The sequence below is a fragment of the Caretta caretta genome, chromosome 7, assembly GCF_965140235.1.
Source record: "Caretta caretta isolate rCarCar2 chromosome 7, rCarCar1.hap1, whole genome shotgun sequence".
Lineage (NCBI taxonomy): Eukaryota > Metazoa > Chordata > Testudines > Cheloniidae > Caretta > Caretta caretta.
In genome coordinates, this window is record NC_134212.1 from 33,052,828 (window position 1) to 33,080,739 (window position 27,912).

A 27,912-nucleotide genomic window follows, 5' to 3' on the forward strand; every position below is an offset into this window, starting at 1 on the left:
CCTAACACTCACCCCCCATCCCCACACCTGACTCCAGCGCTCCCCCATACTCCCCCCCAGTGCTCCCCTCACCCCCAACCCCACACGTGACTCCAGCACTCCCCACACACCCCCTCCAGTGCTTCCCTCAACCCCATCCCCACACCTGACTCCAGCGCTCCCCCCATTCCCCCCTGCCCAGTGCTCCCCTCACATGCCCCCCATCCCCACACCTGACCCCAGCACTTACCCCCTCTGCCCACACACTCCCCCTCTCCCCACAGCCAGAGTGGGGCTGGGCACAGCTGGCACAACCCCCCACAAACCCATGCTTCAGCTCACTTGCTCAGAGAGTGCGAAGGTTTGGGGGCACTGCCCTGGGAATGGGCGGAATCGTGCTCAGGGGAAGGAACAATTGCCCTGGGGGATGGATGCTTTGGGGGCAGAGGGGAATGAGAGGAGTTTGCAACAGCTCAGCTGATGGTGAGTGGGGCTGAAATGGATGCTAATGTGTGGGAGGGATACTGGCCAGGAAGAGCAGGGGGTTCCCCCAACCCCAATCCACATTCCAAGTGCATGAGGGTTCAGGCAGGCAACTAGCACCATGTGGGGCATAGAGACCCCTGGACACATGAGCGGAGTTTGTTCAGGGTCAGTGCAGCAGCCATCAGTGCCCCCACCCGTTTGAGATCTGAGATGAGTGTGCCAGGCTCAGCTAGGGCACCCAGTACAGATGACGCATTGATGGCAGGGCCCTCCCCGCTTTCCTCCCCCTACCCACAACACGAGTTTGCCGGGGCTCAGGTATGGAACAGACCAAAGGGGATGCATTGACAACAGGACCCTCCCCGCCATTCCCACCCCCTCACCCATAACACACCTTTTTCAGGGCTCAGCAAAAGTGCCAAGGAACCCACAATACAGCTCTCCACCCTCAAAATCTGAGACAGGTTTGCCAGGACTCAGCTATACAGACCAGAGGGGATGCATTGACCCCAAGACCCACACCTAACCTGTGATACAAGTTTGCTAGGGCTCAGCTGGCAATGCCAGCAGGGCAGGGATGAGCTGAAAAGTTGACCAGGTACAAGAAGCTCTCTTCATGACACTCCAGATGACCAGCAATGCCTGGCTGGGGTCCCTCCCCTGCCCTTCCTGAAACCAGTGGGGGGTTGGGAACAGGGATGGGAAGGAGGAGGGATATGGGGTGTGGAATTCCAGGAGTGGAGGAGAAGGGTGAGATCAGAAGAGGGAAGGAACACTAGGGAAGGGGAGCAGGATTCATCAATGACAGGAAGGACTGGAGAGATACATGGGGAGAGGGAGCCACTGGGGAGAAGGGAGGAGGAGATACTGGGAGGGGAAAGAGGGTCGGATACTGGGGGATGCACTGTGAGGGGAGGGTGAGGAAGAGGAGATCCGATGGGGGCAGAGGGAGGGAGGTATCTTGAGTGGAGGGAGGGGAGGGGAGGAAGGGGATACCAAGATGGGAGGGGATACTAGGAAGAGGAATGCACTGTGAGGGGAAGAGGGAGAGAGGGGACACAAGGAGGGAAGAGGGGAGGTGGGGATACTGAGGAGAGAGACCATGAGGAGCAGGATTGCATACCATATGGGGAAGGAGGGAGGGATACCAGTAGGTGAGGGGGCCTCACCTACTTTGTGTGCTGCAGGTAAGGAAGGGAGTGTGGTAAATGGCAAGAGGCACTATGTGTGGGAGGAGGAAGGAGGGGATACCGGGGGAAGGAAAGGTGGGATACCATGGAGGAAGGGAGCTGCTCAATTACCATGCCCACTGCAGGTGAGGAAAGGTGTGTGGTGGATGGCAGAGGATGCTGTGTGGGGGAGGAGGGGATACCAACAAGGGCGGAGGAAGTGGATAGCAGAGGGGATACCAGGGAGGAGGGGTCCTTACCTACCATGGCTGCCATGGGTGAAGAAGGGTATGTGTCCGAGGGTTATGGGCAATGTGCAGGAGATAGAAAGGAGGGGATACCAAAGAAGGTTATGGAGGGGTGGGGACGGAGGGGATACCGGAGAGGATACCAGGGAAGATTATGGGGGGAAAGGAGGAAGGGATACAGGAAGGGATACCAGGGAAGGGTATGGTGGGGGGGAAGAAGGAGGGAAATACCAGAGAGAATACCAGGGAAGGTTATGGGGTGCAGGGGAAAAAGGAGGGGATACCAGAGGAAGGAAGAGTCTCTGCCATGGATACCATGGGTGAGGAAAGGTGTGCAGTTGATGGCAATGGGCACTGTGCAGGGGGTTGGATGGTATGTGGAGGAGGCAGAAGAGCATACAGGGGGAAGAAGAGGACATCAGTGAGGAGGAAGGAGGGGATAACGGAAGAAAGGAAAACTCCCCCTTACTGTGGCCACCATAGGAGAGGAAGGGCCTGTGGTTGACGGCGATGGGCACTGTGTAGGTGCTCGGAAGGAGGAGATACTGGGGGATATCAAGGGAGGAAGGATGGTATGGTGAGGAGGGAGAAGGTTATACTGGGGGATACCAGGGGAAGGAGGGATATCAGAGGGGAGGGTGGAGGAGATACCAGAAGAAGAGAAGGGTCCCTACTTACTGTGACCACTATGAGTGAGGAAGGGGATGTGACTGACAGCAATGGGCACCATGAGAAATCTGGGAAGGAGAGGATACCAGGGAGGGAGGAGGGAATATTGGGGGAAATATGGATACTGGGGAGAGAGGAAGGAAAACTAGGGATGGAGGAGGAGGAGGAAAACAGGGAGATGGGGATATTGGGGAAACAAGGGATACTCTTGGATACTGAGGAAAGAAGAGGGAATACAGGGGAGGGAAGAAGACATACCAGGGGAAGAGTAGGAGAGAGAGGAAAGGATATCTGGTGGGTATGGGGGGAGGGAGTAGGGGATACAGGAAAGGAGGAGATACTGGGGAAGAAACAGGGGAGGGAGAAGGGCACACAAGGTGGCTATGGGGAGAGGATAAAGAATACCAAGGAAAGAGTAGATAACCAGGGGAAGAGCAGGGGAGGGAGGAGGGATACCTGGTGGATATGGGGAGAAGAGGGCATACTGTGGAGGGAGGAGGGGATACTGAGGAAGGATCAGGGGAGGGAGAAGGCAATACCTGGAGAATATGGGGGACAGAATGGAATATCGGGGGGGGGATACCTGGGGAAGAGTAGGGGAGGGAGAAGGGCACATCAGGTGCACATGAGCGGGAGAATAGAGAATATCGAGGAAGGACTAGGTAAAGGAGTAGGGGATACTGGGAGGAAGGAGGAGAGGGATGAGAGGTACCTGGTGGACATGGGGAGGAGTAGGGGATACCAGGGGAGGAAGAAAGGGATACTGGGAAGGAGGGGCTACTGAGGAAGGAAGAGGGGAGGGAGGCAGGGATATCTGGATATTGAGGGAGTAGGGGATACCAGGAGAGGAGGAGGGGGGAGAGAGGTGGTTATTGGGGGACTATGGTATACCAGGGGAGGAGGACGGAGGAGGGAGGCGGGGATACCTGGTGGATATTGGGGGAGTAGGGGATACCAGGGGAGGAGGAGGGGAGAGAGAGGCAGAGATACCTGGTGGATATTGGGGGACTACGGTATACCAGGGGAGGAGGATGGAGGAGGGCGGCAGGAATACTTGGGGGAGTAGGGGATACCAGAGGAGGAGGGAAAGGAGGAGGAGATACCTGGTGGATATTGGGGGAGAAGGGAATACCTGGGAAGGGATGAGGAGGGAGGGAGGCGGGGATACTTGGTGGATATGGGGGACAGTAGGAGATACTGGGGAGGGAGTTGGGGATACTAGGGAGAGAGAGGCGATATTGGAAGGGAAGAGGGGATAGCTGGGGAAGGTCCCCACTTACCATGGCCGCCACGGGTGAGGAAGGGTGTGCGGTTGATGGCGATGGGCACCGTGCCGTGCTTGTTGTGGAAGTGGTGCACGTGGTGTGTGGTGCTGAGGCTGGAGGACACTCGTGCTGCCCCAGCTGGCCCAGCCAGAGCCGCCAGAGCCACAGCCACGAGCACAGCCCATGGTGCCCCCTGCCCTGCGCCCCCACCCCTGCTCCTCCTCCTCATGGCGCAGGGCGCCAGGGAGGGGCGGGTGGCCCCCAGGGGAGTCACAGTGTCAGATCCCAGGCACGACGCCGTCCATACCGCGGGTTTGCTCACCGATGGGAGAAAAACACCTCCCAAATCACCAAAAATCCACCTGGCAAAAAACACCGAAAAGTGTGTGTAGGGGGGGGAAATGAAAAATTGTTAACCCCCCCGTCAAAAAAAAAATCCAAAGTGGTAAAAAAATAAACTCCGGGGTCAGATCCACAGATGGATGGCAGACGGCTCAGGACTCCTCTCCTCTCCTCCCCCACCTCCACTTCCACACTCCTTGATTCACAGAGAAGTCCCCATCCTTCAGTATCCGGCGGCAGCACTGTACATCCAGCTTCCCCTGGGAGGGGAGGACGGGAGTGGGACGAGGCGGGTGGGGAAGCATCAAAGGGTCCCCAACATCCAGGGAAAAGAGGAATGAGAGAAAAAAGCCAGAGGACTAGTGCAAAAAAAAAAAATTGAATAAATGAGGAAAGGATGGGTTTCAATTAGAGTCGTGCATCATCCTTCAAGGGGGGCAGGATGGAGGGATGGAGACAGATAGGAGAAGGAAGAGAAGAAAATAAACAAATGAAAAAAGGCAAGGGAAGGATGTGAAGAGGAAAAAAGCCTTTGAATTCAGGGCAGGGACATGGAGCCGAGGAGGCGTCAGGGCAAGCGATGGCTGGGGCGAAGGATTGCCGATGGAGGGGACCGGCGAAGGAGAGATGGGGGTAAGAATTGCAGATGGAGGGGGGCTGGCGAAGGAGAAGAATGAAAAGGATGAAGGCGAAGGCAGTGCACCGAGAGAGAGAGCGAGAGGGGGGAGCCGAGTGGAATGGCACAGCGCTCGCTGGAGTGTGCTGCAGAGGAGAGGGACGGCTAGAAGGAGGGAGCGAAGAAGGGGGGTCGGCGGAGGGAGGGAGGGAGGGGATGGGGGGAGGACCAGAGCACCGAATCGCTCTGAAATCTAATGACAGCGTTTCCAAGCTCCTTAATTCATTGCACCTGGCACCCCCCCCAAGGCTCCTGAATTACTGAGGCGCCCCCGCCCCCCAGCCCTCCTTGCTTTCAAAGGGAGGGAGAGCTTGTGAGATCTCTTTACAGATGCACCTCTCTCCTCCCTGATCTCTTTCTCGCTCCCTAGCTCTCCTCCATCTTCAATTCTTCCCCCGACCCCTAGCAGCAGCAGCAGCCGTGGGCTGGAGTCCACCCCCTAGACCTTCACCCCCTCCCTGAGACCAGAACCGACCCCCTGTATCTTCGTTGCTTCCCATTCTGGATCCCCACCCCTTTGCCTTTTGGGCAAGGTTGGGATGCAACCTACCAGGCACAATATACCCCCAATGCCTGATTACTTACCCACTCGCCCCTCCAAACTAAGATCTTCCCTCCCCTCTGTAGGGGAGAGAGACCCCCCCCCATGGGGGTCCTCTGCTGCATACTGCCCTTCCCCCATTCAAAGTGATCATATCTTCCCCCCAAACACCTTGCTCCCCAGCTCTGAGCTTCTGCACCCCACCCCAAACCCCACACATACAGAGACACAAAGGTACACACACACACAAACAGAGGCATGCGCAAACACACACACACACACACACACAGGTGCATGCACACACATACACACGCATGCGCACACACATAGAGGTGTGCACACACACACAGGCGTGCAAACACAAGCACAATGTTTTCTCTAGAGCAGTTTGCTTTTTTTCCCCAGCTAGAGATTGCGGGGTATCACTGACAAATAATTAAATACTGTACACTGGGGTTGGTGGCCGGGGAAGGGGGGGGAGGCTGTTTTTCTCCCCGTAGCCCAAGGCTAATGAAAAATCTGACGGAGATAAAAATACAGGCGGCTGTAGGACCAGAGGATGAGTGGGGGGAGGGCTGAGCACAGGCCCAGTGGAGGCAGGGGCAAGCGTGATGGCTTAGCTCTCCAGCCAACCCCCCTGCCCAGGGAATTTGTCCACTGGAGAGGCCAGGATCAGCCACACACACACACACACACACACTGCTCCTGTGCTGTGTCCCACAGCTCCCCCTGCTGGGACCGGAGTAGCTGGGAGCTCTCCCCACAACACCCCCTGTGGGAAAGGCCAGGCAGTGCAGGGCTGGGATTCCAGTGCAGCCCTGGCTTTGCTGATCCATCTTTGCCAAAGGTCACCAGCCTCCTGACGTGTTTGTGGGGGACGCTGTGTAAACACCCAGGAGGCAGAGGCCTCGGGCAGCAGGGGCTGGGGCAGGCTGGGCTGACAAAGCCAGACATAGGGGCCCAATGGAGGGGCTGGGGGACAAGGATCAGACTCACTGACCTCAGAGACGGGGGCTGGACGGGCTGCATGTGGAGGCAGGGTGCTGAGCCCAGGATTTATTTAGCGCTGGATCGATGGCGATCAGAGCCGGTACTTCTGTGTCTCCAGAGCGGGGTAGGGGGAGCAGGCAGGAGAGTGAACCCCACTCACACACAGCCCCCTCAATACACACAGCCCCCCACCAATGCACCCCCACTGCCAATGTACCCCCTGTGACGAAGTGGGACTGTTCTTAATGTTTCCTCTGAATAGTGTGGGGCTGCCTCAGTTTCCCCTAGGCAGTTCTTAAGTATCGAGGAGTGGGGTAAGGTTGTATGATCACTGCAGAGCCCTAGAGGGCAGGTGTGTGCAGGGGTTTGGACACAGACAATGGCCGACACCCTGTTTCCTGGCCACTGATGGCCTGGGCCCTTCCCCCCTGCAAGGTGAGAGCGAAAGGGTTGGAGAACAAAGGAATCAGGTGACCTCCTGGCCCGGGAAAGGGACAAAGCCCAGGGGAGGGGGGGCTGGAGGGAGTTTCAGTTTGGGGCTGGCTGGAGACATGGAGTGAAGGGCAGACGTGGTTGTCTGGCTCACTGCCCCCCAAAATGGACCCAGCTGAGGGGTCCTGTTCTCTGCACCTACAAGCTCTGTTTTAGACCATGTTCCTGTCGTCTAATAAACCTCTGTTTTACTGGCTGGCTGAGAGTCAAGTCTGACTGCGAAGTTGGGGTGCAGGACCCTCTGGCTTCCCCAGGAGCCCCGCCTGAGTGGACTTGCTGTGGGAAGAGCACGGAGGGGCAGAGGATGCTGAATGCTCCGAGGTCAGACCCAGGAAGGTGGAAGCTGTGTGAGCTGTGTGTCCTGAAGACAGGCTGCTCACAGGAAGGCGACTGCCCCAGAGTCCTGACTGGCTTCAAGGGGAGCAGTTCCAGAGCATCGCCCAGGGACTCCGTGACACCCCCTTTAGTACACACAGCCCCCCAGCAGTATACCCCCCACCACCAATGTACCCCCATCAGTACACACAGCCCCCCACCAATGTACCCCCCTTAGTACACACAGCCCACGCCAGTATACCCCCCACCGCCAATGTACCCCCATCAGTACACACAGCCCCCCACCAATGTACCCCCCTTAGTACACACAGCCCTCCGCCAGTGCATCCCCACTGCCAATGTAACCCTCTTAGTACACTTAGCCCCCTGCCAGTGCACCCCCCACCACCAATGTACCCCCCTTAGGACACACAGCCTCCCACCAATGTACTCCCGTCTTGACCACCTCACGCAGCCCCCCCCACTGCCAATATACCCCTTAGTGCACACAGCCCCCCAACAATGTACCCTCTCCACCACACACACAGCCCCCTCACTGCGAGTGTAATCCCTCCACGCTTTGGGAAGGGGAATGTGCATATGGAAGGAGGATTGGCGTACGGGGCACTTGGCAGCAAGGGAGGGGTGAAAAATATGTGGCACACTGGGGGACTCAGCATTGCAGGAAGGGCTGGGTCTCACGGTTGGGGGGCACGGGGGGATCAAGGCTCTTCTTGGGGGTGGGGGGAGCAGTGGCTGAGGCAGGGGAACAAGCTTTCTGCAGAATAGCCAAGACCTGGAGTGGTTGGATTATCCCCCCTCTCCCTCCCATCCAACACACCCTTGTCCGCCAGCGGCCCCCCCAAAGCTGGAGGTGGGAGCTGTTTTCTATTTGCTAGCCCTCCCTGCTGCCAGCCCTCCCCGGGAGCTTCCCCCCAAGCCAGCGCCCCCTGCTGGCCAATGGAAATGTCAGATGAAACGCCCAGGAAGGAGGGTTCTTTCAGTTCCCACCTCGGACTTCAGTGCTGTGAACATCCCTATGGCAGTGCCCCCAGCTGGGACTCTGTCCTTCACTCCCTGTGGTGCCATGTCAGAGTATGTGCAGGGTCCAGGTTGGCTGGGGGGGAGAGGGATGGCTGGCCTACCATCTGCTCACTACCTCTCCCTAATGAAGACAACTGAGCTCACCAGCCTGGTGGTGGTAAATCACCAGCGATGAGCTCATCCTGACATGATGTCACCCCCCCACTCAGCTGGGCCAGGAGGGGGGAGGGGCACCAGCGCTCAGGGGAGACAGGGGAGGGTGGGCTAAGGGGGTGGGGATTTATCAGCAAAGGTGGCAGATGGGGAGGGGGTGGAGAAGCAGAGGGACAGGCAGGTGGATGTAAGGTACTAGGGCAGAGGTCCCCAAACTGTGCGGAGAAACATTCGGGGAGGCCTGGTGGGGCCCAGGCCAGCCCCCACAGGGGGCGGTAAGGGAGGACCACCCAGCCCTGCTCTGGCCCCGCCCCCAGCTCTGGCCCCAGCCTCGGTCCCCTAACCCGTGTCCATGTCCCGTCCCCCTGCCGGGGAGCTGCAGCCCCACTCCCAGCCCCAGCTCCAGGAGGAGCGGGGGCATGGACAGCAGTAAGGGGGGTGTGTGACTCTGAAAAGTTTGGAGACCACTGTACATGGGGGTACTGGGCAAGGGGCAATGGCAGGATAGGTGTAACAGGTGTGCCCAAGGGGGCCAACATCCCTAGCCCTGTTCTGCTGGTGCCCCTCAATCCCAACCTGGCCCCCGGCTAGCCCAGTCCCGGATTCCACACGCCTCAATCCCGACACGCAGCCCCCAGCTAGCCCAGCCCTGGACTCCACACCCTGCCCAAGGTCCCTCTCCCCCCAGAGCACCAAGACAGACCGCGCTGCAGTTCTGTGACAAGAACCAGCTGGCTGAGGCTTCTCAAACTCATTCCATGTCTGTCCGAGGCCAGGAGGTCAAAGCCCATGGCCCCAGCGCATTAGCACCCCCCCCCGGCACCCCAGGGCTGGGAGGGGGCAGTCAGCCCTGCTGCTCATGGGCAGCACAGCTAAACCAACAAGGAATATTTCCCAGCTGGCCGTTTCCACCCGATGCAGCCGTCGCCCTGCACCCCGAGTGCACGGCTGTCCTCACAGTCACTGCTCCCACGGCGGGCTGAGCAGGGCCAGGGCGAGCTAGTGCTGGAGTTGGACACGGCCATGGAGAGGACTCTGACCCATGGCACTGCAGGAAGCAGGGCTGGGCCTCAGCAGGGGGCGCTCTCCCCTTGCAGCTAGCGCTGGGTCCACCAACACAGCACTCAGGGCTCCTGACCCCATAAAGTACTACAACGAGCCCCCAGGGGTCCCCCCGCTACCTCACACCAGGACCCCACTCTATACAATCCTGAAAAGCTACATGACCCCGACACACCCCGTTCTCTACATGAACCTGACACGCCCCGCTCCCCCTCCATGGCCCCGACATGCCTCATTCCTGCTACACGACTCTGGTGCACCCCATTCTCCTTTCCTGGCCCTGACACGCTGTGTTATCTTTTCCTGACCCTAATGGGCCCCGCTGCCCCTTCCCAGCCCCGACGCACCGTGTTACCTCTACACGACCCCAAGACACCCCACTCCCCCTTCCCGGCCCCAACACATCCCGCTCCCCCTTCCTGGCCCCCGGCCCCGACGCACCATGTTACCTCTACACGACCCCGAGATGCCCCGCAGTAGGCGCCCATATAAGACAAAGCCCCAAATATCAGGACTGTCCCTATAAAATCGGGACAGTTGGTCACCCTATTCTACACAACACCGATACACTACACAACCCCAACACACCCTGCTTCCTCTGCACAACCCCGACACACTACGCTACACCCCACTCCCTCTATACAATCCTGATACACTACACAACCCTAACACAGCCTGTTCCCTCTACATAACCCCAACACTCACACACTACACAACTCCATACCAACACACATTCTCACTATACAACCCCAACAGATACACACACAACCCCATTCCCTGCTACACAACCCTTCCATAAACACAATCCTGCCACACAACCCCACAACACACACAATCCTGGCACACACATCTGGGATCCAAGCTATGCAACTGCCCTTGCCTCCACACATGTAATCCTGATACTATACAAACCTATGGACATGCACCACTCCATGCTCCCCCTCCTGCCCCCAAATGGGTGTTGGTAACACAATGGAGCCTCCCTGAGGAGGGTTTGCGCAGGGAGGGTGCGTGGGTGGGCGGGCGTGTCCAGATTCCTAGGCTCTGTCTCCAGCTCTAGGATGGGAGTGGGGCCTACTGAGTTATTTCTGGGGTGGGATGTGGGGGCTGGGAGCTGGGACTCCTGGGTTCCATTCCCAGCTTTCAGAGGGAAGGGGAGTTTAGTGGGTTCGCGGGGGGCAGGGGACTCCCAGGTTCCACTCCCAGCTCTGGTAAAGGCAAGGGGTCAGAAGCCCCTGGCAGGGGTTGGAGGAGTCACATGTTGTGTCCCCCCCACGCTGCATGTTTGCCACACACCAAGCTCTCGCAGCCAGCACGAGCTGTTTGCGAGCTATAAATACGAGGAGATGGATAGAATGACAGACGGGGTGGGCGTCCATCCGGGGGCGGGCAGGAACCAAAGTGGAATTCAGCTCAAAGTGAGCACCAGAGACAACTGAACTCGCACTGCAGTCACAATCTACGAGGCGAATTCCAACACTTGGCCCTGGGGGGAAGTTTTGAGAGATGCCAGTCACCAGCGTGACTTGGGCAGGACATGGGGCTGCAGGTGCTAGAGGAGAGCGACCAGGACTCCTGAGTTCTGTTTCCTGCTCTGGGGGGCGGAGGGAGGTCTAGTGACTAGAGTGTGGGGACTGGGAGTCAGGACTCCTGGGATCTACTTCCTTCTCTGCCACTGAGGTGCTGTATGGTCTGGGTGAATCATTTCCACTCCCGACCATCGTTTATTCATCCTATGAGCTCTTTGGGGCAGGGAGTGTCTCCCCCTATGCGTGCGCAGAGCCTGGTACAACAGAGTCCCAACCTGAGATCTCTGAACCGCCCAACCCCGCTCAAATTCACTAGACCCAACTCCCCTCCCCGAGCTGGGGACAGACCCCAGGAGTCCTGACTCCCACTCTGGTGCCAAGACAGTGCCCCCTTAGGCCCTGCCTCATGTAACCTTCTTCCGGTCTGCCGTTATTCAGTCAACACCTGAGAACCCAAAGCTAAGCAGAGCTGATACAGAAGCTGCAGTTTCCCCTGGGGGTGTCAGTAATGCAGGGGAGGCTGCAAAGCGAATAGCCTGACAACGCCACGATAGCGGGGCACTGCCACAGACCGAGGGGACAGGAACTGCCACCCCAGATCAGACCAGGAGCCCATCCAGCCCAGGTATCCAAGTGCCAACCGCTTCAGAGGCCAGTGCCAGGAACACTGCAGCAATAAGAACCCAGCCCCTGCCCTGGGGCAGCTCCCTCCTGATCCCAGCAGAGAGACGTCTGGCTAAGTGCTGGAGCATGAGGTTTATCTTCCCTCACCCACTGGCTACTTTAGCCCTCCCAGACCTAGCACTGGATGATCACATTAGCTCTGAAGACATCTGGGCCTTCTCGGGCTCCAGCACTGCTCTCGACCACTCTGTGCCCCAGGCTGAGTGGGCACAGCGGGTGTCTGGGGCTGAGATCCCAGTGGGGGAAGGGCAGGCGAGGATCTCGTTAGGTAATTAGATAGACAGAGCTAGAGAGGGTTATAGGGATGGCTGGCTGGCTGGCTGGGGCTAGGTAGTTCCTCAGCTCCCTCCGTCCGTCCCCCCATTCCTAGCCCTAACCCTGAGACGTGCTCTTATGGTGTGCCTGGGGCTGGGAAAAGGCATCTCCCAGGGAATCCCAGCCCACGCTTGTGGGGCAGGGTCCCCCTTTGGGTGAACGTGGGTCTCACTTTTGCTGGAAGGAAAGCGTTAGCAGCCACGCAACGTGCACGGGCTTCACAAGGGAGGCCTGAGCTCAACCCCACTCCAAGCAGGGGAGAATCTTCTACCCAGCCTGCAGGGGGCACTGTCAGGGAGGGGGCGCTGGGATAACAGCCCCAGACTCCTAGGTTCTACCTTCCACTCTTGTGCTACTACCACATGCCCATTCTTCCTCCAGTTCCTGGTGATTTAGTCTCAATACTCCCCGGGCTGTGAAATGCCTGGGGGCCTTTGTCTATCACTGCACACCTCCAATGCAGACATGCCCCATGGCACAGACGGTCCCTGCCCCACAGACTTACAGTCTAAGTGATGCCCAGCTCAGCACAAATATAATGCACTGCTCTGGTGCTGAGAGAGCGGGGCCTCTCTTGGAAATTCCTGGACCAAATAGCCCCAAATCAGCCCCATTCACTCTAGCCCTGCCCCAGAAGTGGGACACCAATTTCCAAGGCAATCTGCCTCTGCACACACATTTTAGCTCGCACTGAAAAATGTAGCTCCGCTCAAGTCTTCTCTGGTATAGACACAGAAGGAAAATGACTTGCAAGAAGTCACACAGGAAGAGCCAGGAACACAATCCAGCTCCTCCTGCTCTAACCCCTAGACCCCACTCCCTACCCAGTGCTGGGGCTAGAACCCAGGAGTCCTGGCTCCCAGACGCCCTTGCTCTCACCCCCTAGATCACACTTCCCTCCCAGTGCTGAGGATAGAACCCAGGTGTTCTAGCTCCCAGCCTTCCCCCCTGCTTAACTGGGGCTGGGAGCCAGAACTCCTGGGTTCTATCCCCAGCTCTCTTTCCCTGTCTCCTCTCTCTGTGACTAATCCCCCACACGGCTCACATACAAATTGTTCCAGTTTATTACCCTCACGAAAGCTCTTTGCTCCTGCCATTGTGTCCCCTGCACTGACACGGGGACATACACAATTACACAGAGTGACACTCCATTAGAATACCAAACACCATGAGGAACCCGCATGGCAGTGAGCTCCCCTCCCGACGTCCCATTACCCCTCGGCCAGCACTCGCCCACCCGCAGCACTCCTCCCTTGCCCAGTGCTCCCCACTCTCCTCCAGCCTGTATCAACTGAGAAATGAAATGTTAATATCCCCAAATGGTTTGCTAATCTCCCCCAACCTTGGCTGACACTGAGGGGCTGGCGCAGGGAGATAATCAGAGAGAGCTGAGAGGGATGGGGGTGGGTGGGACAGAGAGCAGCAGACAAAGGAAGGAGGGAATGCAGGGAAAGGAGGCATGTGGAAATGAGCAACAGGGCGAGCAGGTGCGCTCCCACCCGGGCATTCGTCTGGGCACCTGTCCCTGTCCGTCTGACTAGCAGCACTGCCGTCCAGGGCAGCCTCAGCTTCCAGCCTCAGCTCACGTTGCCCGTCACTGGTGGTCTCAGGCCCCCGGGTGCCTGCCCTGCTGGGAACTGTGCTGAGAGCTACCAAACTCACTACATGAATGGGCTACATACCAACACTGGATTGGGACTGGTGCCCCCTACAGGGGAAAGCCCCCGTAACCCATTCCCCATCCTCTGAGCCAATCAGTGTCCTGCTGTTGGGCAGGCTTAGAGCCAAAGGCCAGAAGGGAAAGGCCCAATTCCCCATCCATCCCTCCACAATGGGGTTGGATTGAAGCCAGCGCCCCCAGAGGGGAAAGACCCCATGTCCCATTCCCCATCCAGCCCTCCACAATGGGGTTGGATTGGAGCCAGCGCCCCCTAAAGGAGAAAGATCCCATTCCCTGCCGCCCTGAGCCACCCAGTCCCCCAACCCTGAGGCCAACCAACCAGCAAGGATGCTCTTGTGGTTAAGGCACTGGACTGGGAGGGGGTGGGATCTGTGTTAGACCAGGGGGGCTGGGAGCCAGGACTCCTGGGTTCTACCCCTTGCTCTGGGAGGGGCTGGGTCTATTGCACCCCCCACAGACTGACGCAGGTTCTCCCCACCCTTCTCCCAAGTACCTCTCTACCCCACTTTCCTAGTAACTCTAGCATCAGCGCCTCATCACAGTGCACAATTTGCACCCGCAGCCGCCCTGGGTGCCTTGTGCTGCCATCAACTCCCCCTCGCAGAGAGGAGTGTGAGCAACAGCACACCCGAAGTGTGACATGAATCAGGCAATGATGGGAGCATCAGATACCAAGGGGATGGGCACACAGGGATCTTAGCAGATAGGAGGGAGAAATGGATTGTAGGAGGTGATCTGCCCCCTTGCAGTGGAGGGGAACAGCCCAGGAGCCAGGATGCTAGGGTTCTATTCCTGCCTGACTGCCTGGCGGTGGAGGGTTCAGCAGCCCCTGCTTGTACCCTCTTTTCCCCCACAGCAGGTGAGGCTCCCACTGCTGAACCCATATAACCACTTTTTGAGGCAAAGAGGAAAAACAATTAGCAGAGTCCAGCTGTTTCCTGCCAGATGTTGGCATGGCCCATGCCCGCTCTGTTGCCAGGGCATCAGAGCTGCTTGTCTCCAGCTGGGGGTATGACAGGGAGCCCGACACCCTGCTCCGCCCTGGCCTGGCAAGGCAGGAACTAAGTGACTGTGCAGAAATCTAAGGCGCAGAAGATACTGGCCCCCAAGGCAGCCCTTCTGTGTAACCTAGCATGGGGGTGATCAGCACAGAGCCCTGCTCTGTAATGGGGTGAGGAATATATAGCATGGGCAGCCCCACAGCTCCCACTTCTGCCAGCAGGGGGTGCTGTGGGGAGCAGGGCAGGAGCTGGCTGTGGGGGGAGCTCCCGGCTACTCCAGCCCTGGCCTCTCCCAGCATGGGGCGCCATGGGAAGTGAGGCAGGAGTGCTAACTGTAGCGCCATGGGCAGTGGGGGAGGAGTGCCTGGCTTCAGGGGAACTCCTGGTTACCCCAGTCCCAGCAGGGGGCGCTGCAGGGCAGCTGTGTCCCTGCAGGTGTAACAGGAAGCGGCTCCTGCCTCTCTCCTTCCAGGTGAATAATGAAAGGCAGTGCTGGCATCATGGCTCCTGGCAGAGCGAGGGGGCAGTAATTACTGGGGAAGGTCCATGCCCCCGACCCCCATTAGCAACTGATGGGCTGTTGATGAATGGCACAGCAACAGGGGCCAAACAGAGGTGGCCAGAGACCAGGCCTCCCTCACACACAACTGCCATTAGCGGTGCTGGGTGCCAGCTTGCAGCCCTGTGTGCCAGGGCAGCCAGTCAGCTCTGTGTGCCCCAGGACAGAGACAGTAGGGCGGGGGAAGAGATCTCCTTGGCCTCATTACCAGACTCCCTGCTGGTGATAGGGGATGCCCACCACGCAAGGGACAGTGCTGAGGCCTGCACAACCTCATCTCATGCTCTGGATGTTGCGGGGGGAGGGGGGGTGCCACCTAACACATGCTCCCCCACAGGCCCAGGCATCTCTCTCCAGTGAAAGAGCGCTACTCTCTGTCTCTGACCCTCACACTGGTAGGTTCTATCCCAGCTCAGGGAGGAGAATGGAGTCTAGTGGTTAGAGCGGGAGGCTGGGAGTCAGAACTCCTGGTTTCTATCCCCAGCTCTGGGAAGGTTGGGGCGTGGGGTGCAAGCAGAGGAAGCTGGGAGTCAGGTCTCCTAAGCCCCCAGCTCCTAGGCCCACAGCGTCCCTACTGAGCCCCCAACTGGTTCCCTGCCCCACTTGCTGCAGCACAGCACCCGCCAGTGTCACACCAACCCAGCAGAGAGACTCCACCGGCCCTTGGAGATCTCCCAGCCAAGCACTGACTTTGCCTGATCCTCTTTGGTCGAGGGGCAGATCAGACGCAGGCCCTGCAGCCACAAGGCACTGAACCAGCTTGGGGGGAGCTGCCCCTCTGCCCCATCCTTGGTGTCCACCCAAGCCCCGTGATCCCACCTCCTGTGGGGAGAGCCCCCCTGGTCCCAGATGCCCCTAAAGAAGCCTCCCATGAGTTTGTCGCTTCTGCTTAGCCAGAGCAACTGGCCATTCACTCCTGCCAGAGCCCCCGGTGCTCACAGGGGCATGAATACAGAGATTAAAGGGGAGGATGTAGAGTCGGGCTAATTGGCTTCCTGAAGCATCCCCGAGCCCAAGCCCCAGCCCCACAGAACCCACCATGTCCCCACCCAGCCCCACAGAACTCAACCCCCCAGCATTCCCAAACCCACAGGGCCACAGAAACCACCCTGCCCCACTCCTTACAGCATCCGCTGCTTGCGAAGGCCGGGACTGCAGTAGCTGGGAGCTCCCCCTTGCCACATACCTCTGCAGGTGCCATGTCCCACTGTGCCTGCAACCCCCTCTCTGCTTTCCTGGCACATCAGCAGTTCTGCTCTTGGTAGAGCAAGCACAGCTGCAGGCAGGGCGGGGGCAGCAAGCCAAGACCACGGCCAGCCTGCAGTGAGTAAGCCATGAGGGCTGGGACACACAGCCAGGCTGCTGACCCTGGGCTCCCAGCTGGCAGCTTGGGGTTTGCCCAGGGTTAGGGTGCTCACATCCTGACACGGCCAGGGTCCACCATTGACCTGCCCCTGCAAATCACTCCATTGCCCAGGACAGGGCCAGACACACGGAGGGGAGAGGCAGACAGCAGCCCTTCATCCATTCTCCTAGAACACAGACCAGCTCAGAATCACCCCATACAACCCAGGTTCCCAGCCCCCTGCTCTACCCACTAGGCACCACTCCCCTCCCAGAGCCAGGGACAGAACCCAGGAGCAGGGCTCCCAGCCCCCTGCTCTACCCAGTAGGCCCCCACCTCCTCCTCCTCCCCGGAAGCCAGCAGGTCTCCAGGCGCGCAGTGCAGCGAGCGAGGCAGAGGGAATGGCTGTAAATCAAGCAGGAGAGCGTTAATGGCTGGCCCCAGATTTACAGAGCAGGTTGAGAAATACAGCCCAGCTGGGAAATGGCCCTGTTTACAGCACAAGGGACATGGCTCAGGGCCCTGGCCTGTGCTCACTGCCAGGGCAGGGGGAGGCGGGGGAGAGAAAGAGAACAGTGCATGGGAGAGCTGGGCAGGGATGGACAGACACACAAAACCCGACATCAGAGGATCTCAAAGCAACAAGGAATCAAGGGACTCCCCCACAACCAACCTCCCCTCGCACACAGACACCGAAAGGAACTCCCAGCCCCCCCTGCTCTAACCACTAGACTCCCTTCCCCTCTCCGAGCAGGGAACAGAACCCCAGAGTCCTGACTCACCATCAGCTCCCAATGAGCCATGCCATGATCCCAGGAGAAGATTTATCAGCATGGGGGTTGATCTCTACAAGAGGGAGACATGCAAGGGAGGGGGATCTTGCCACTGGGGACAACTGCAACTACCCCTGTCTGCTCGCCTGCCGCCCCGGAAGGAACAGAGCACGGGGAAACAGGTGATAGGACTCCAGCACCTCAACCAGGCATGACAAGCAGCTGGGAGGCTGAAGGCTGCAGGAGTGGCTGTGTGCTGCCCCCTGGTGGAGGGAATGAGCCCTGCTCAGAGAGAGAGTGTGGGCGTGTGTGCCCATGCATGCGCCTGCTGCCCCCTGCTGGAGGGGACGAGGCCTCCTCAGTGTTTGTGTGTGTGCTGGGTTAGGGTTCACCTAGGCCCAAGGGTAGGATGTGTCATCCCAGTGCGTCTGGGGGAGGTATTCATACTGTCCAGGACTCAAGGATAGAGGTGACCTCAATGACATGACTCCAGCGCCACAGGGATTTAGTGAGGGTGCTGTGGGTGACGCCAGAGCCATGGAAATAGTTACGTTTGGGGCTGATCCCATCTCACCAGTGCTTGTATGGAAGACCAAACCCATGGGGTTGGGCAAGAGCTCAGTGATAGGCGCTCTACCCTTGCAGTAAGTGCTGGCCCCCCATGTCCTCATGTGGTGCTAAGAGCACCGTGCTACAGGAAGCAGGCTGAAGGCTCACCGGGACACTCTCCCCCTGCAGTCAGTGCTGGCCCCAGTGGCCCCGTGGATGGTAGGGGTGCTGTGCTGCAGGGGGGGCTCTCCCCAGGCAGTCAGTGCTGGCCCCAATGGCCCCCTGCGTGGTAGGGGTAATGTGCTGCAGGGGGGGGCTCTCCCCAGGCAGTCAGTGCTGGCCCCAATGGCCCCCTGCGTGGTAGGGGTGCTGTGCTGCAGGGGGGGCTCTCCCCAGGCAGTCAGTGCTGGCCCCAATGGCCCCCTGCGTGGTAGGGGTGCTGTGCTGCAGGGGGGGGCTCTTCCCAGGCAGTCAGTGCTGACTCCAGTACGGTGCTAGCGGGCGCTGAGTTACCAAGGCTATGTGAAGTAAGAAGAGGTGTAACTGAGGTTAAAGCGTCCCCTGGCCTGTTTCCCTCCATGGAGTTGGGGCGTTAACCCTTCCTGCTCTGGCCAAGCCCCACTGACAGCAGTTCCATACCCCTTCTCATATTACCCTGCTGCTGTTTAACAGCCCCGTGCCCCGCCCCATAGGGTCTGCATCTTGGCATGGGGGAGCAATCCCTGCACGGATGGTCCCTGCAGCTGCTGATATGCTCCAAGGCAGCAGCAGGAGCCTGCAAGCACAGGTCACCTGAGATGTATTTGCAGAGCCAGGGCTGCTGGAGTAGGGAGGCCAATGCTTGCAGTGACAGGGAGCTCACTAATGGCTCTCTCCTACCTGCTGCCCCCTTACCAGCTGGTTTCCTAGCACAGCCCCATGGGAGAGCAGAGATCCATTGGCAGTTGGAGGGATTTCTTATGAGGGCAGTAAGTGTGATCAGGGCCAGATTCTACACCCAGCTCCCTGGGGTCAATCCAGAGTCACCCACTGACTGAAATGGGGCCAGGACCAGGGCCAGATTCTGACCTCAGCTTCCCAGGGTCAATCCAGAGTCACCCACTGATCATAGAATCATAGAATATCAGGGTTGGAAGGGACCTCAGGAGATCATCTAGTCCAACCCCCTGCTCAAAGCAGGACCAATCTCCCACTTTTGTTCCAGATCCCTAAATGGCCCCCTTCAAGGATTGAACTCACAATCCTGGGTTTAGCAGGCCAATGCTCAAACCACTGAGCTACACTGGGGCCAGGGCTAGATTCTGATCCAATGCAGGGACTTGTTCCGGATTTACAATGAGTTAAATAGAGAAAGATCCAACACTACCTTGGTCCGCAGTTGATGGTTTGGGCCCTGATTCTCTTACCCAGTGCCCTTCATCTCCCCCCCCCCCCCCGCCACTGCTTCTACTCGGGCATTGGCAGCACACCCTCCCCCATAACCCTCCATCCTTTCTCAGGTCAACAGAGAAGCTCATCTCCCACTGCTCCCCTGGCTGCCTGGGATGTTTTCTTGCAGCTCTGAGCCAGCCCATGAGCTGGTGCCCCCATCTGGCACTAGGCAGCTAACTTCCTGAGCTGGATTTGATCCGGTCACCCCCTGGCAAAGAGGCACCAGAATGGGACAAGGAGGAGCAGGCTGTTTATGCCACTGTAACAGAGGAGGAGAGGGAGGGGGCAAAGGAATCTGTGGAACCCCTTCGGTGCAGGGAACAGAGAGCGAAGCTGGCCTGGCTCCAGCCAAGAGACTCCTTAACAAATCCTTGGGTACCATAGGCAGTCAGTGGCTCATTGAAATGGATGGGGCTGTCAGCCCCAATACACACACAGTTCCATCAGAGCCTGCCAGCTCGAGGTAGGGGGCAGAGCTTCTCCTTCAGCCTAGGGATCAGAGCCCAGAGAGAGGAGAAGGTGAGAGGGAGATTGGGGCAGGTGGGGCAAAGCACCTAACCCTCAAACACACAGCCCCAGGGTCACACAGGTGCCTGAAACAACCAACAAGCCACTAACTGCTCTACAGCATCTCAAAGGTTCTTATGAGAGGGATCCCTTGCCCAGTGTGGAGATGCACCCACCTCTGGGGAGGGGCATGGGGGGCTGTCTATACAGGAATCCCTCACCTGGCACTGGGTGCAGCCACCTCTGGGATGGGGCAGAGAGTTTAATTACTCAGTGGTTCTTTAATGATCAAAAGTGGGCAGGTTGTTTTTACAGCCAAAGTTGGAAACTTCAGCAGTGCAGCAGCCCGCTGTACTGGGGAACTGGGGTCAGCACTGACTGTGAAGGGAGAGCACCTCCTAAGGAGTGCGCGGCAAGCTCCCAGCTACTCCAACCCCAGCCTCCCCCAGCATGGGGCGCCACAGGGAGTGGGGTGGAGCGCTGGCTGGGGGGAGCTCCCAGCTACTCCAGCCCCAGCCTCTCCCAGCACGGGGCACCATAGGGAATGGGGTGGAGTGCTGGCTGGCGGGAGCTCCCAGCTACTCCAGTCCCAGCCTCTTCCAGCAGGTGGCGCTGGAGGCTGTCAGTGCAGAGATGAAACGTCCCCAAAGCAAAGCCCAGACAATGACCATTTAAAAATGGGGTGGGGTGGGGGAGAGATAAATGAGCCTTCAGCTCATGCGATGTGTGAGCGATGCCCAGGGCAGCTCCTGCGCTGTAGACCCATTAATCCAGCTGGCAGCGCTGAGGGAGCCTGTCCCCCCACGCCCCGTGCCCAGCACTAGTGCGGTCATCACATCAGGCCTGCCACCCCATCCATCGCAGTGCAGGGTGGAACCTCAGCCCTCACTGGGGCCCCCAGGTGGGGGTCAGCACCACAGAGTGGCCAGAGGGAGGACAAATGGGTGCCAGGATGAGAAAGGGCCCCCAATAGCACTGGGACATCGGGGGATTCAGATCTGGGACTCAGCTCTGCAGCATGTCCTCACACACCACTCCTCTACCCATCCATCCATCCCAAACACACCCTCCACCACTCCTCTATCCTGCTCCTCCATCCATGCCCCATACTGCCCCCTCTGCACCTCCCACTCCCACATATTCCTCCTCTATCCACCCCCATCCCCTTTCACCCTCTCCATCCATGCCCCATGCTGCCTCCCCCAACTCCTTCATACTCCTCCTCGATCCACCTCCATCTCCATCCATGCCTCATACTGCCCCCCTCCACCTCCCACTCCCTCATACTCCTCCTCCATGGCTCCCCTTTACACTCCCTCCTTCCCTCCCGGAACATATTTCCCCTCTCACATAGATGTGCAAAGCCCAGTGTAGAGGGCGTCGGGGGAGGAGGGAATTACAGAGGGAGAGGACAACGCAGAGGACAGGAATTCCTGGGGGCTCATCAGATGCCCTGGTGATGGGCTTGGGCCAAGAGCAGAGCTAGGACACTCCACACTCCAGTGCCCACTATGCAGTGCAATGAGAATCACTCACACATGCCCCACCCCCATTACCAGTGGGCAGAGCTCCCCACACCACCAACAAAGCTGGGTGTCCCTCTCCATAGCTGGGATCCCAGCCCCATGCCCCACGCCAGGATCTGCTTAGGGGGGAGGGGGTGCCTGTGGGGAATGGATCAGTCCCCTGGGCCCAGTTGCTAGGCAATGCTGAGAAGCCGTCACAGGAGGCATCTCTGAGACGTGGACTCAATGCACTGTCCAACTCACACACTCCATAGATCTGCCCCACAGCCCTGAGCCAACATACGGATCCAGCCCCACAGAGCTGAACCAGACCATGGACTCTGCCCCACAGACTCACCCCACAGAGCTGAACCAGACCATGATCCAGTCCCATGGACCCACCCCAGCCGATCCACCCCACAGGGCTTAACTAACCCACAGATTCAGCCCATGGACCCACCCCACAGAGCTGAACCAGACCCAGTACCCAGGCCCATGGGCAGAGCACACAGTACCCACCTGTCCTACAGTGCCAACAAGCCCCTGACACCAACATGGCCCACAGCTCTGATACAACTTGTGCAGCAGCCCTGGCACAGAGACCCACCCCCGGTATCTTTCCAGTTTCTGGACCCCAGCCAATGGGCTCAATGTGGGCCCATGAACCAGACCCAAAGACCCAGCCCAGGGCACCCCCAAATTTTATTAGTTCAGTGGCGTCCCCAGAGACCAGTCAAACCACAATCCCCAGCCAGGCCAAAGCCACTGCCCCATGTGAGTGCTCCTCTGGGCTCCTAATGCTCCCAGCTCACGACATCCCCAGTATGATCATCCTCCTCCTGCCCAACCCCTAGCTGGGCACATGGCACCCCCAGTCCTAGCACCCTCCCCCTGATCCTCCAGACTCGCAGAACCACAGTGTGAGTGCCCCACCCTTCTCCCTGCAATCCCCCAGCACAATCCTTCCCCCTCCTTCCATCCCAACACACAGAGCCCCCCAGCACAATCCTTCTCCCTCCTCCCATCCTGGCATGCAGCTCCCCCTGCGGGATCCTTCCCCATCCCCCAACCAGCAGGCATGCACCTCTCCCATGCCACAACACTCACGGTCGTTGCACACGGGGCCACCGTACGAGGTCATGGTGCAGTCACACGTGTAGCCGTCCCACTGCTGCAGGCAGACGCCCTGGTTGGCGCAAGAGTCCTCAGTGCATGTGGTGCTGGGCCCTGGGGGCAAGGGGCAGGGATGGGTGTTATTGGCCTGGCTCCCCCAGCCCTTCGGGACAGGGCTTGGGGTCATAAACCCCCATGGGCAGAGTGGAAAAAAGCAGGTGAGAGAGAGGAGGGGACCTGCTCAGTCAGAGGCAGAGCTGGGGATAGACCCCCCGCTCCAACCCACAGACCCCATTCCCCTCCCAGAGCTGGGTAGCATCCAGGTGCCTGGGCATGTTACACCAGGGGCTGGGGAAGGAGGCAGGAATGGCAGGTGAGGAACCGGAGCCCGTAGGGGAGAGTCCCTGGCAGCCCCCCCACCATCCCAAGGCTGACACAAGGCAGCATCTGATGAGAGACATAATGCTCATGGCTGGGAGCTGGCAGCTAATGAAGGTGCCTGCATCTCTCTGGTCCTCCCACTAGCCCCCACCACAGGGCCAGAGTCCCCCACGGGAGGCGGGGGAGAAAGGGGCTGGGCTGGAAGCAGGCTGGCTTCAGAGGCGCAATCCCCATTATCAGCAGGAGAGGAGTCGGGGGCACTAGGAATGGGGAGACCTGGATTGTCTGAGCCTACAGCGCCCCCTGCTGGGTGAGGCCAGGCTGGAGGAGGGTGGGCTCTGGCAGCGGTGAGACTCTTACCGTCGCAGCCCCTCTCGACTTGCCCGATCCGGTGCAGGGCGTCAGCGATGAGGTCGGGCAGGCGGCCGTTGAGGTCCACGGAGGCCAGGCAGCCTTGGAAGCCATCCCGCGAGGCCACCAGCTTAGGCAGGTTGTTGAACATGTTCTTGCTCAGCCCCCCGATGTACAGCTCTCCTGGGGAGGGCACGAGACACGTCAGTGGGCAAAGAGTCCTTTAGCCCCCCCCACACCTTCCCTTCCACCAAACAGACCCAGCCAAGGGAGGACCTAAAGCCCCCCCATCAGTCCACGTGCCCCAGCTGTCCCCACAACCTGTGCCCTGGGGATGGGGGAGCAAAGGAATCCAGCCCCATGAACAGGGACCGTGGGGCTGGTGGAGGGGGGTTGAAGTGATTCGTTCTTGAAGGCCAACCTCTCTGATCCCCACCCCCACCCCACCCCGGGGCACTGTGGGAAGCTCTTACTCTGCTGAGCCAGTGATTTATGGGGTGTCAGACATAGCCCTGGGGTGGGGAGGAAGGCCCCTCTGCCCCCCCACCCCCTTCCCATAAATCAGCCCTTCCACCACACTCTGGCATGGGGGGGCAACAGGATTCACTTCTCTTTCCCCCTCCCCCTGGGGATCCCCCAATAAATCCCAGCCCCCATGAACATTCAATACCCCGGCACCCAACAGTACCTGCCAGGAACACCAGCACCTCAATCAACTCCCCATCTCCCCCCAGCGCTGCCCCCACCCCCAATCCCCCCAGCACCCCAATCAACTCCCCTTCCCCTGTCACCCCAGCACTGCCCCCACCCCATGAGTAGGGCCCTACCAAATTCACGGCATCCCAATCAACTCCCCTTCTCCCCCCTCCATCAGCCCAGCGCTGCTCCCACCCCATGAGCCCCCAGCACCCCAATCAACTCCCCTTCTCCCCCCAACAGCCCAGCACTGCTCCCACCCCATGAACCCCCCCCTGTGCCCCAATCAACTCTCATCAGCCCAGGCCTGCCCTCCCCCAATGAACCCGAGCACCACAATGGGGTGCTGCTGAGTGTTTTTTGGGATGGGGGCAGTGCTGGAGGTCCTCTGGGGTGCAGGCTGTGACAAAGCGGGAATTTTGGGTACTGTTCTTGGGAGTCATAGGCCATGAGCTGTACCGATGCAGCTGCACTGCTGTAAAAGCACTCAGGTAGCTGCTCTGTGTTGGAAGGAGAGAGCTCTCCCATCGACATAATAAAGCCACCTCAATGAGTGGTGGTATCTTCTCCTGCTGACATTACGCTGTGCTCACTGCCACTTATGCTGGCGAAATGTTCGTCGCTCAGGGAGGTGTTTTTTTCATACCCCTCAGCGACATAAGTGGCAGTGCAGACATGGCCTTGTGTGTGCCTCGGTTTCCCCTATATGCTGCATTGTTACTCAGTGGGGGGGAAAGACTAAGGGCAGGTCTACACTTAAAACACTGCACTAGTGAAGATGCACAGCTGTCACACTTAAGAGAAGATGCTCCTACACCAAGGAGAGAACTTCTCCTGGGGGCGTAGTTACTCCACCTCTGCGAGAGGCAGTAGCTCTGTGGAGGGGAGTAGCCCTCCTGTGGACACAGCGGCACTTAGGTCTATAGAACTATGTTGCGCAGGGGTGTGGATTATTCACACCCTGAGTGATGTAGTAATACCAAAGTGATTTTGTAGTGTAGCCCAGGGCTTAGGTTGGCTTAGCTACGGTGCTCAGGGGTTGTAGATTTTTCACACCCCTGAGCAATATAGGTAAACCGACCTAATTTTCTAGTGAAGACAAGTCCAAAGAGACACAGGGGCGAGAGTCACCTCCCTGTCTGGGTGGAATGAACAGAGCCCTCCAGGAACCAGCTGTAACCGACCCAGAACAGCAAGGGGCCAGAGAGACCAGGCCAGCCCCAGTGACTCAGGGACCCACACTCCCAGCAGGGAAGCTGAGCCCAGACCCCAGCTGGAGAAGAAAGGACTGGGAGAGGGAGCTGGGGGTGAAGCGCTGGCTGCTGGAGGAAGCTGGCAGCTCCCACATGGGAACAAGGGAGGCGGGCAGACAGACATAGGGTCAGTCTCAGCAGGCGGGAGGCCACGTGGCCTGCCCTGGAGGAAGAGTGAGAGCCCTGGGGTCTGGCACAACGAAGGGATTCCTCCACAAAGCTGGGAGCACAGCCCAAAGCCTGTGGATACATGACAGCTCCCTAGCACCGGCCTGCTCCCGGCCGATTGAGTGATCCATGCACACAGGAGCAAGGAATGGACCAGAACCTCTGGGTCCTTTCGCTTGCAGGAATACTGACCCCAGTGCTTGGCTCAGTCTAAGTCAGGGACTCCCCTGCACCGGCCAATGTTGAGATACAGCCACCTCTGGGGTGGGGCGCGGGGCTTTTCAAAACCCCACAGCAGTTTAGGACAGAAAGTGAGGCAGAATTCCAAACTGAATGGACACAGCTGGGGAGATTCAGCAAAACAATCCAATCTGAGATACAGACAGTGCTGGCTGCATGGAGAGATCGCCCCACACCACCATCCCACCACCACACCCCCACTGGCCCCTGCTGCCCAGCCCCCCCCCCCACTCTGCCCTCCTGCTTCCTTGCAACGCAGCCCCCCCATACTGATCCCTCACTGCAATCTGCAACAGTCCCCCCACACCAACACCCCTGCAGCGCAGCCCCCCCTACCAACCCCCACACCCTGCAGCATAGCCCCTCTTAGCTCTACACTGGGGCCAGCACTGCCTGTGAGGGGTGTGTGCCCCCAGTGTCCTCTTGGCACAGCGCTGGCTGGCACAGCTCACCTTTGAGGTCCAGGTTGCGGGCACCGTTGGAGTGCTGGGTGACAGTGCGGGAGTCGATCTTGAGCGTGTGGATGTTACTGGTGTCACGTGACACGATTACGTTGTGCCATTGATTGTCGTTAACCGGCTTGTCAGAGTTCCCCTTCATCAGCGATGGCCCATTGCCCAGGTCGAAGACATAGTGGATGTATCTGTATGGAGGGAGCAGTGGAGCGTGAGGTGGTGCCGCGAGTGGGTGGGCAGATGGTCTGGTTGGCAGGGCAGCGGGAGGAGCGTGTGCCCAGAGGGCAGGGCAATGGACAGGAGACCTTGGCCCCTGCATGAGGCTCAGCGCCCTGTGGGCAGCACTCGAGGCAGAGCTGGGGTCAGTGAGGGCAGGGCAGGGCAGGGCTCCCCATGAGGGGCAGTGAGAGAGGCAGGAGGCAGGGCAGTGGGCGGAGCAGGGAGCGGGGGTGGAGAGAAGACCCTAGCGGGCTGGGCAGGGCAGAAGAGCCAAGGGGGTGGAGTATTGTGCCTGAGGATGCAGCAGTGGGCCCAGAGGCCATACCTCATGGATCAGAGGTTGGGCACGAGGCCTGCTCCCTGGGGCTGGGCCCATTGCCCAGCGGGCAGGGCGAGGAGTCCGGGGCCAGGGGGAAGTAGGGGGCAGGGGCTGCATCTCACCCCTTGACCAGCTCCACCACGATGAAGTCGTTGCCGTTGCCACTGTTGAAGAGGATGAGGCCGTCAGTGGCGGTGGTTTTGAACTGGAAGAAGAGGTGCATGGATGCATAGGCCTGCAGCGTGGCCAGCGCCAGGTAGCTGGCACGGCTCTTGAAGGTGACGGGGTCGGCAATGATGCTGCGCAGGCCGAAGCGGGCATTGAGCTCGCAGTAGCTGATGTCGCCATTCTTGCACAGGTCCATGTAGGGCAGCCCATTGAACACCAGGCTGCTCAGGTGCCCGATGAAGTTCGAGGGCACCACGGAGATGAAGCGGCGCTCCGTCATGATGCCGGTCTCGATGTTGTGGAACTCCAGGCGGGTGTGCGCGCCGGCCATCTGCCCTGCTTGGAGCGGGAGCAGGGCAGGACACTGTTACACACCAGGGTGGGATGGGGGCAGTCACCAGACCTGTGCTCTCACCCCACCCCGCTGGTGCCCCTCCATCCCAACTGGCAGCCCCATTATCCCAGCCCTGGTCTCCCCCACCCCAGCTCTGCCGGTGCCCCTCAGCCCCCCTGCTATCCCAGTCTGGGGTCCTCACGTACCTTCCACGGTGACGTTATCCACCGAGAGCTGCAAGCTCTTCCCACGCCGCACAACCCGCACTGTGTGCCACTCATTGTCGTTGAGTTTGTGGCCAGCAAAGAGGGTCTCAGGGCCTTTACCTGAATTGGGGACAGGGGCAGGACAGGGGGTTAGTGCTCCAGTAGGGTCGGGGGAATGGGCACAAGGCCTAGACAGCCCCCAGGTGCCAGCCCCTCCCCTGCCTGGCTGGACACATCCTGAACACACACAACCCCCAGTACTCACCCAGCTGGCAGCACCCACCCAACTCCCCCCACCAACCTCCCCATAACAACTTAGGTAGCATCTCCCCCTCCCCAGATACACACTGAACACACGCAGACACCGCCCCCCACCCCCGCCAGACTGCCCCAGCTGACAACAGGCTGGGACTATACAGACCCCCAATATACCCCCCCACCCCCCTACAGCCCATACACTCCCTGATGGCAAAGAGCGTGTATAGGGGGATGGGTGAGGGATGGGGTAGTTCATCACTCCCTCCATTCCTCACCACACTGCACTCCTGCTCTGCAGTTGCTACGCTGGGATGGTGCCCGTGATCTGGAGAGGCTGTGACAGCTGCTGGGGGGAAACTCTGGTTCAGGGCTAGGAAAAGACAGCTCCCCAGGAAATTCAGGCCCAAACCTTACAGCCTGCAACTGCATGCACAGCCCTGA

The 27,912-nt window shown here is 59.2% G+C and overlaps 1 protein-coding gene across 29 annotated transcripts in view; it reads right to left on the minus strand.

Moving 5' to 3' along the window:
• The window catches only part of NRXN2 (neurexin 2), a 287,195-nt gene that overhangs the window by 104,925 nt on the left and 154,358 nt on the right, over window positions 1-27,912 (minus strand). For 15 of the 29 annotated variants that reach the window (XM_048858529.2, XM_048858522.2, XM_048858520.2 and 12 more), the window contains 5 exons: window positions 27,214-27,333; window positions 26,628-27,012; window positions 25,965-26,155; window positions 23,165-23,338; window positions 22,418-22,537 (listed from right to left, as the gene is read on the minus strand). In XM_048858529.2, coding sequence (XP_048714486.1) covers window positions 22,418-22,537; window positions 23,165-23,338; window positions 25,965-26,155; window positions 26,628-27,012; window positions 27,214-27,333 — 990 coding nt within the window. Of the gene's footprint in view, window positions 1-3,831; window positions 4,929-22,417; window positions 22,538-23,164; window positions 23,339-25,964; window positions 26,156-26,627; window positions 27,013-27,213; window positions 27,334-27,912 lie in introns of those variants that run through there. The other 14 variants (XM_048858543.2, XM_048858546.2, XM_048858540.2 and 11 more) reach the window with 3 other exon arrangements.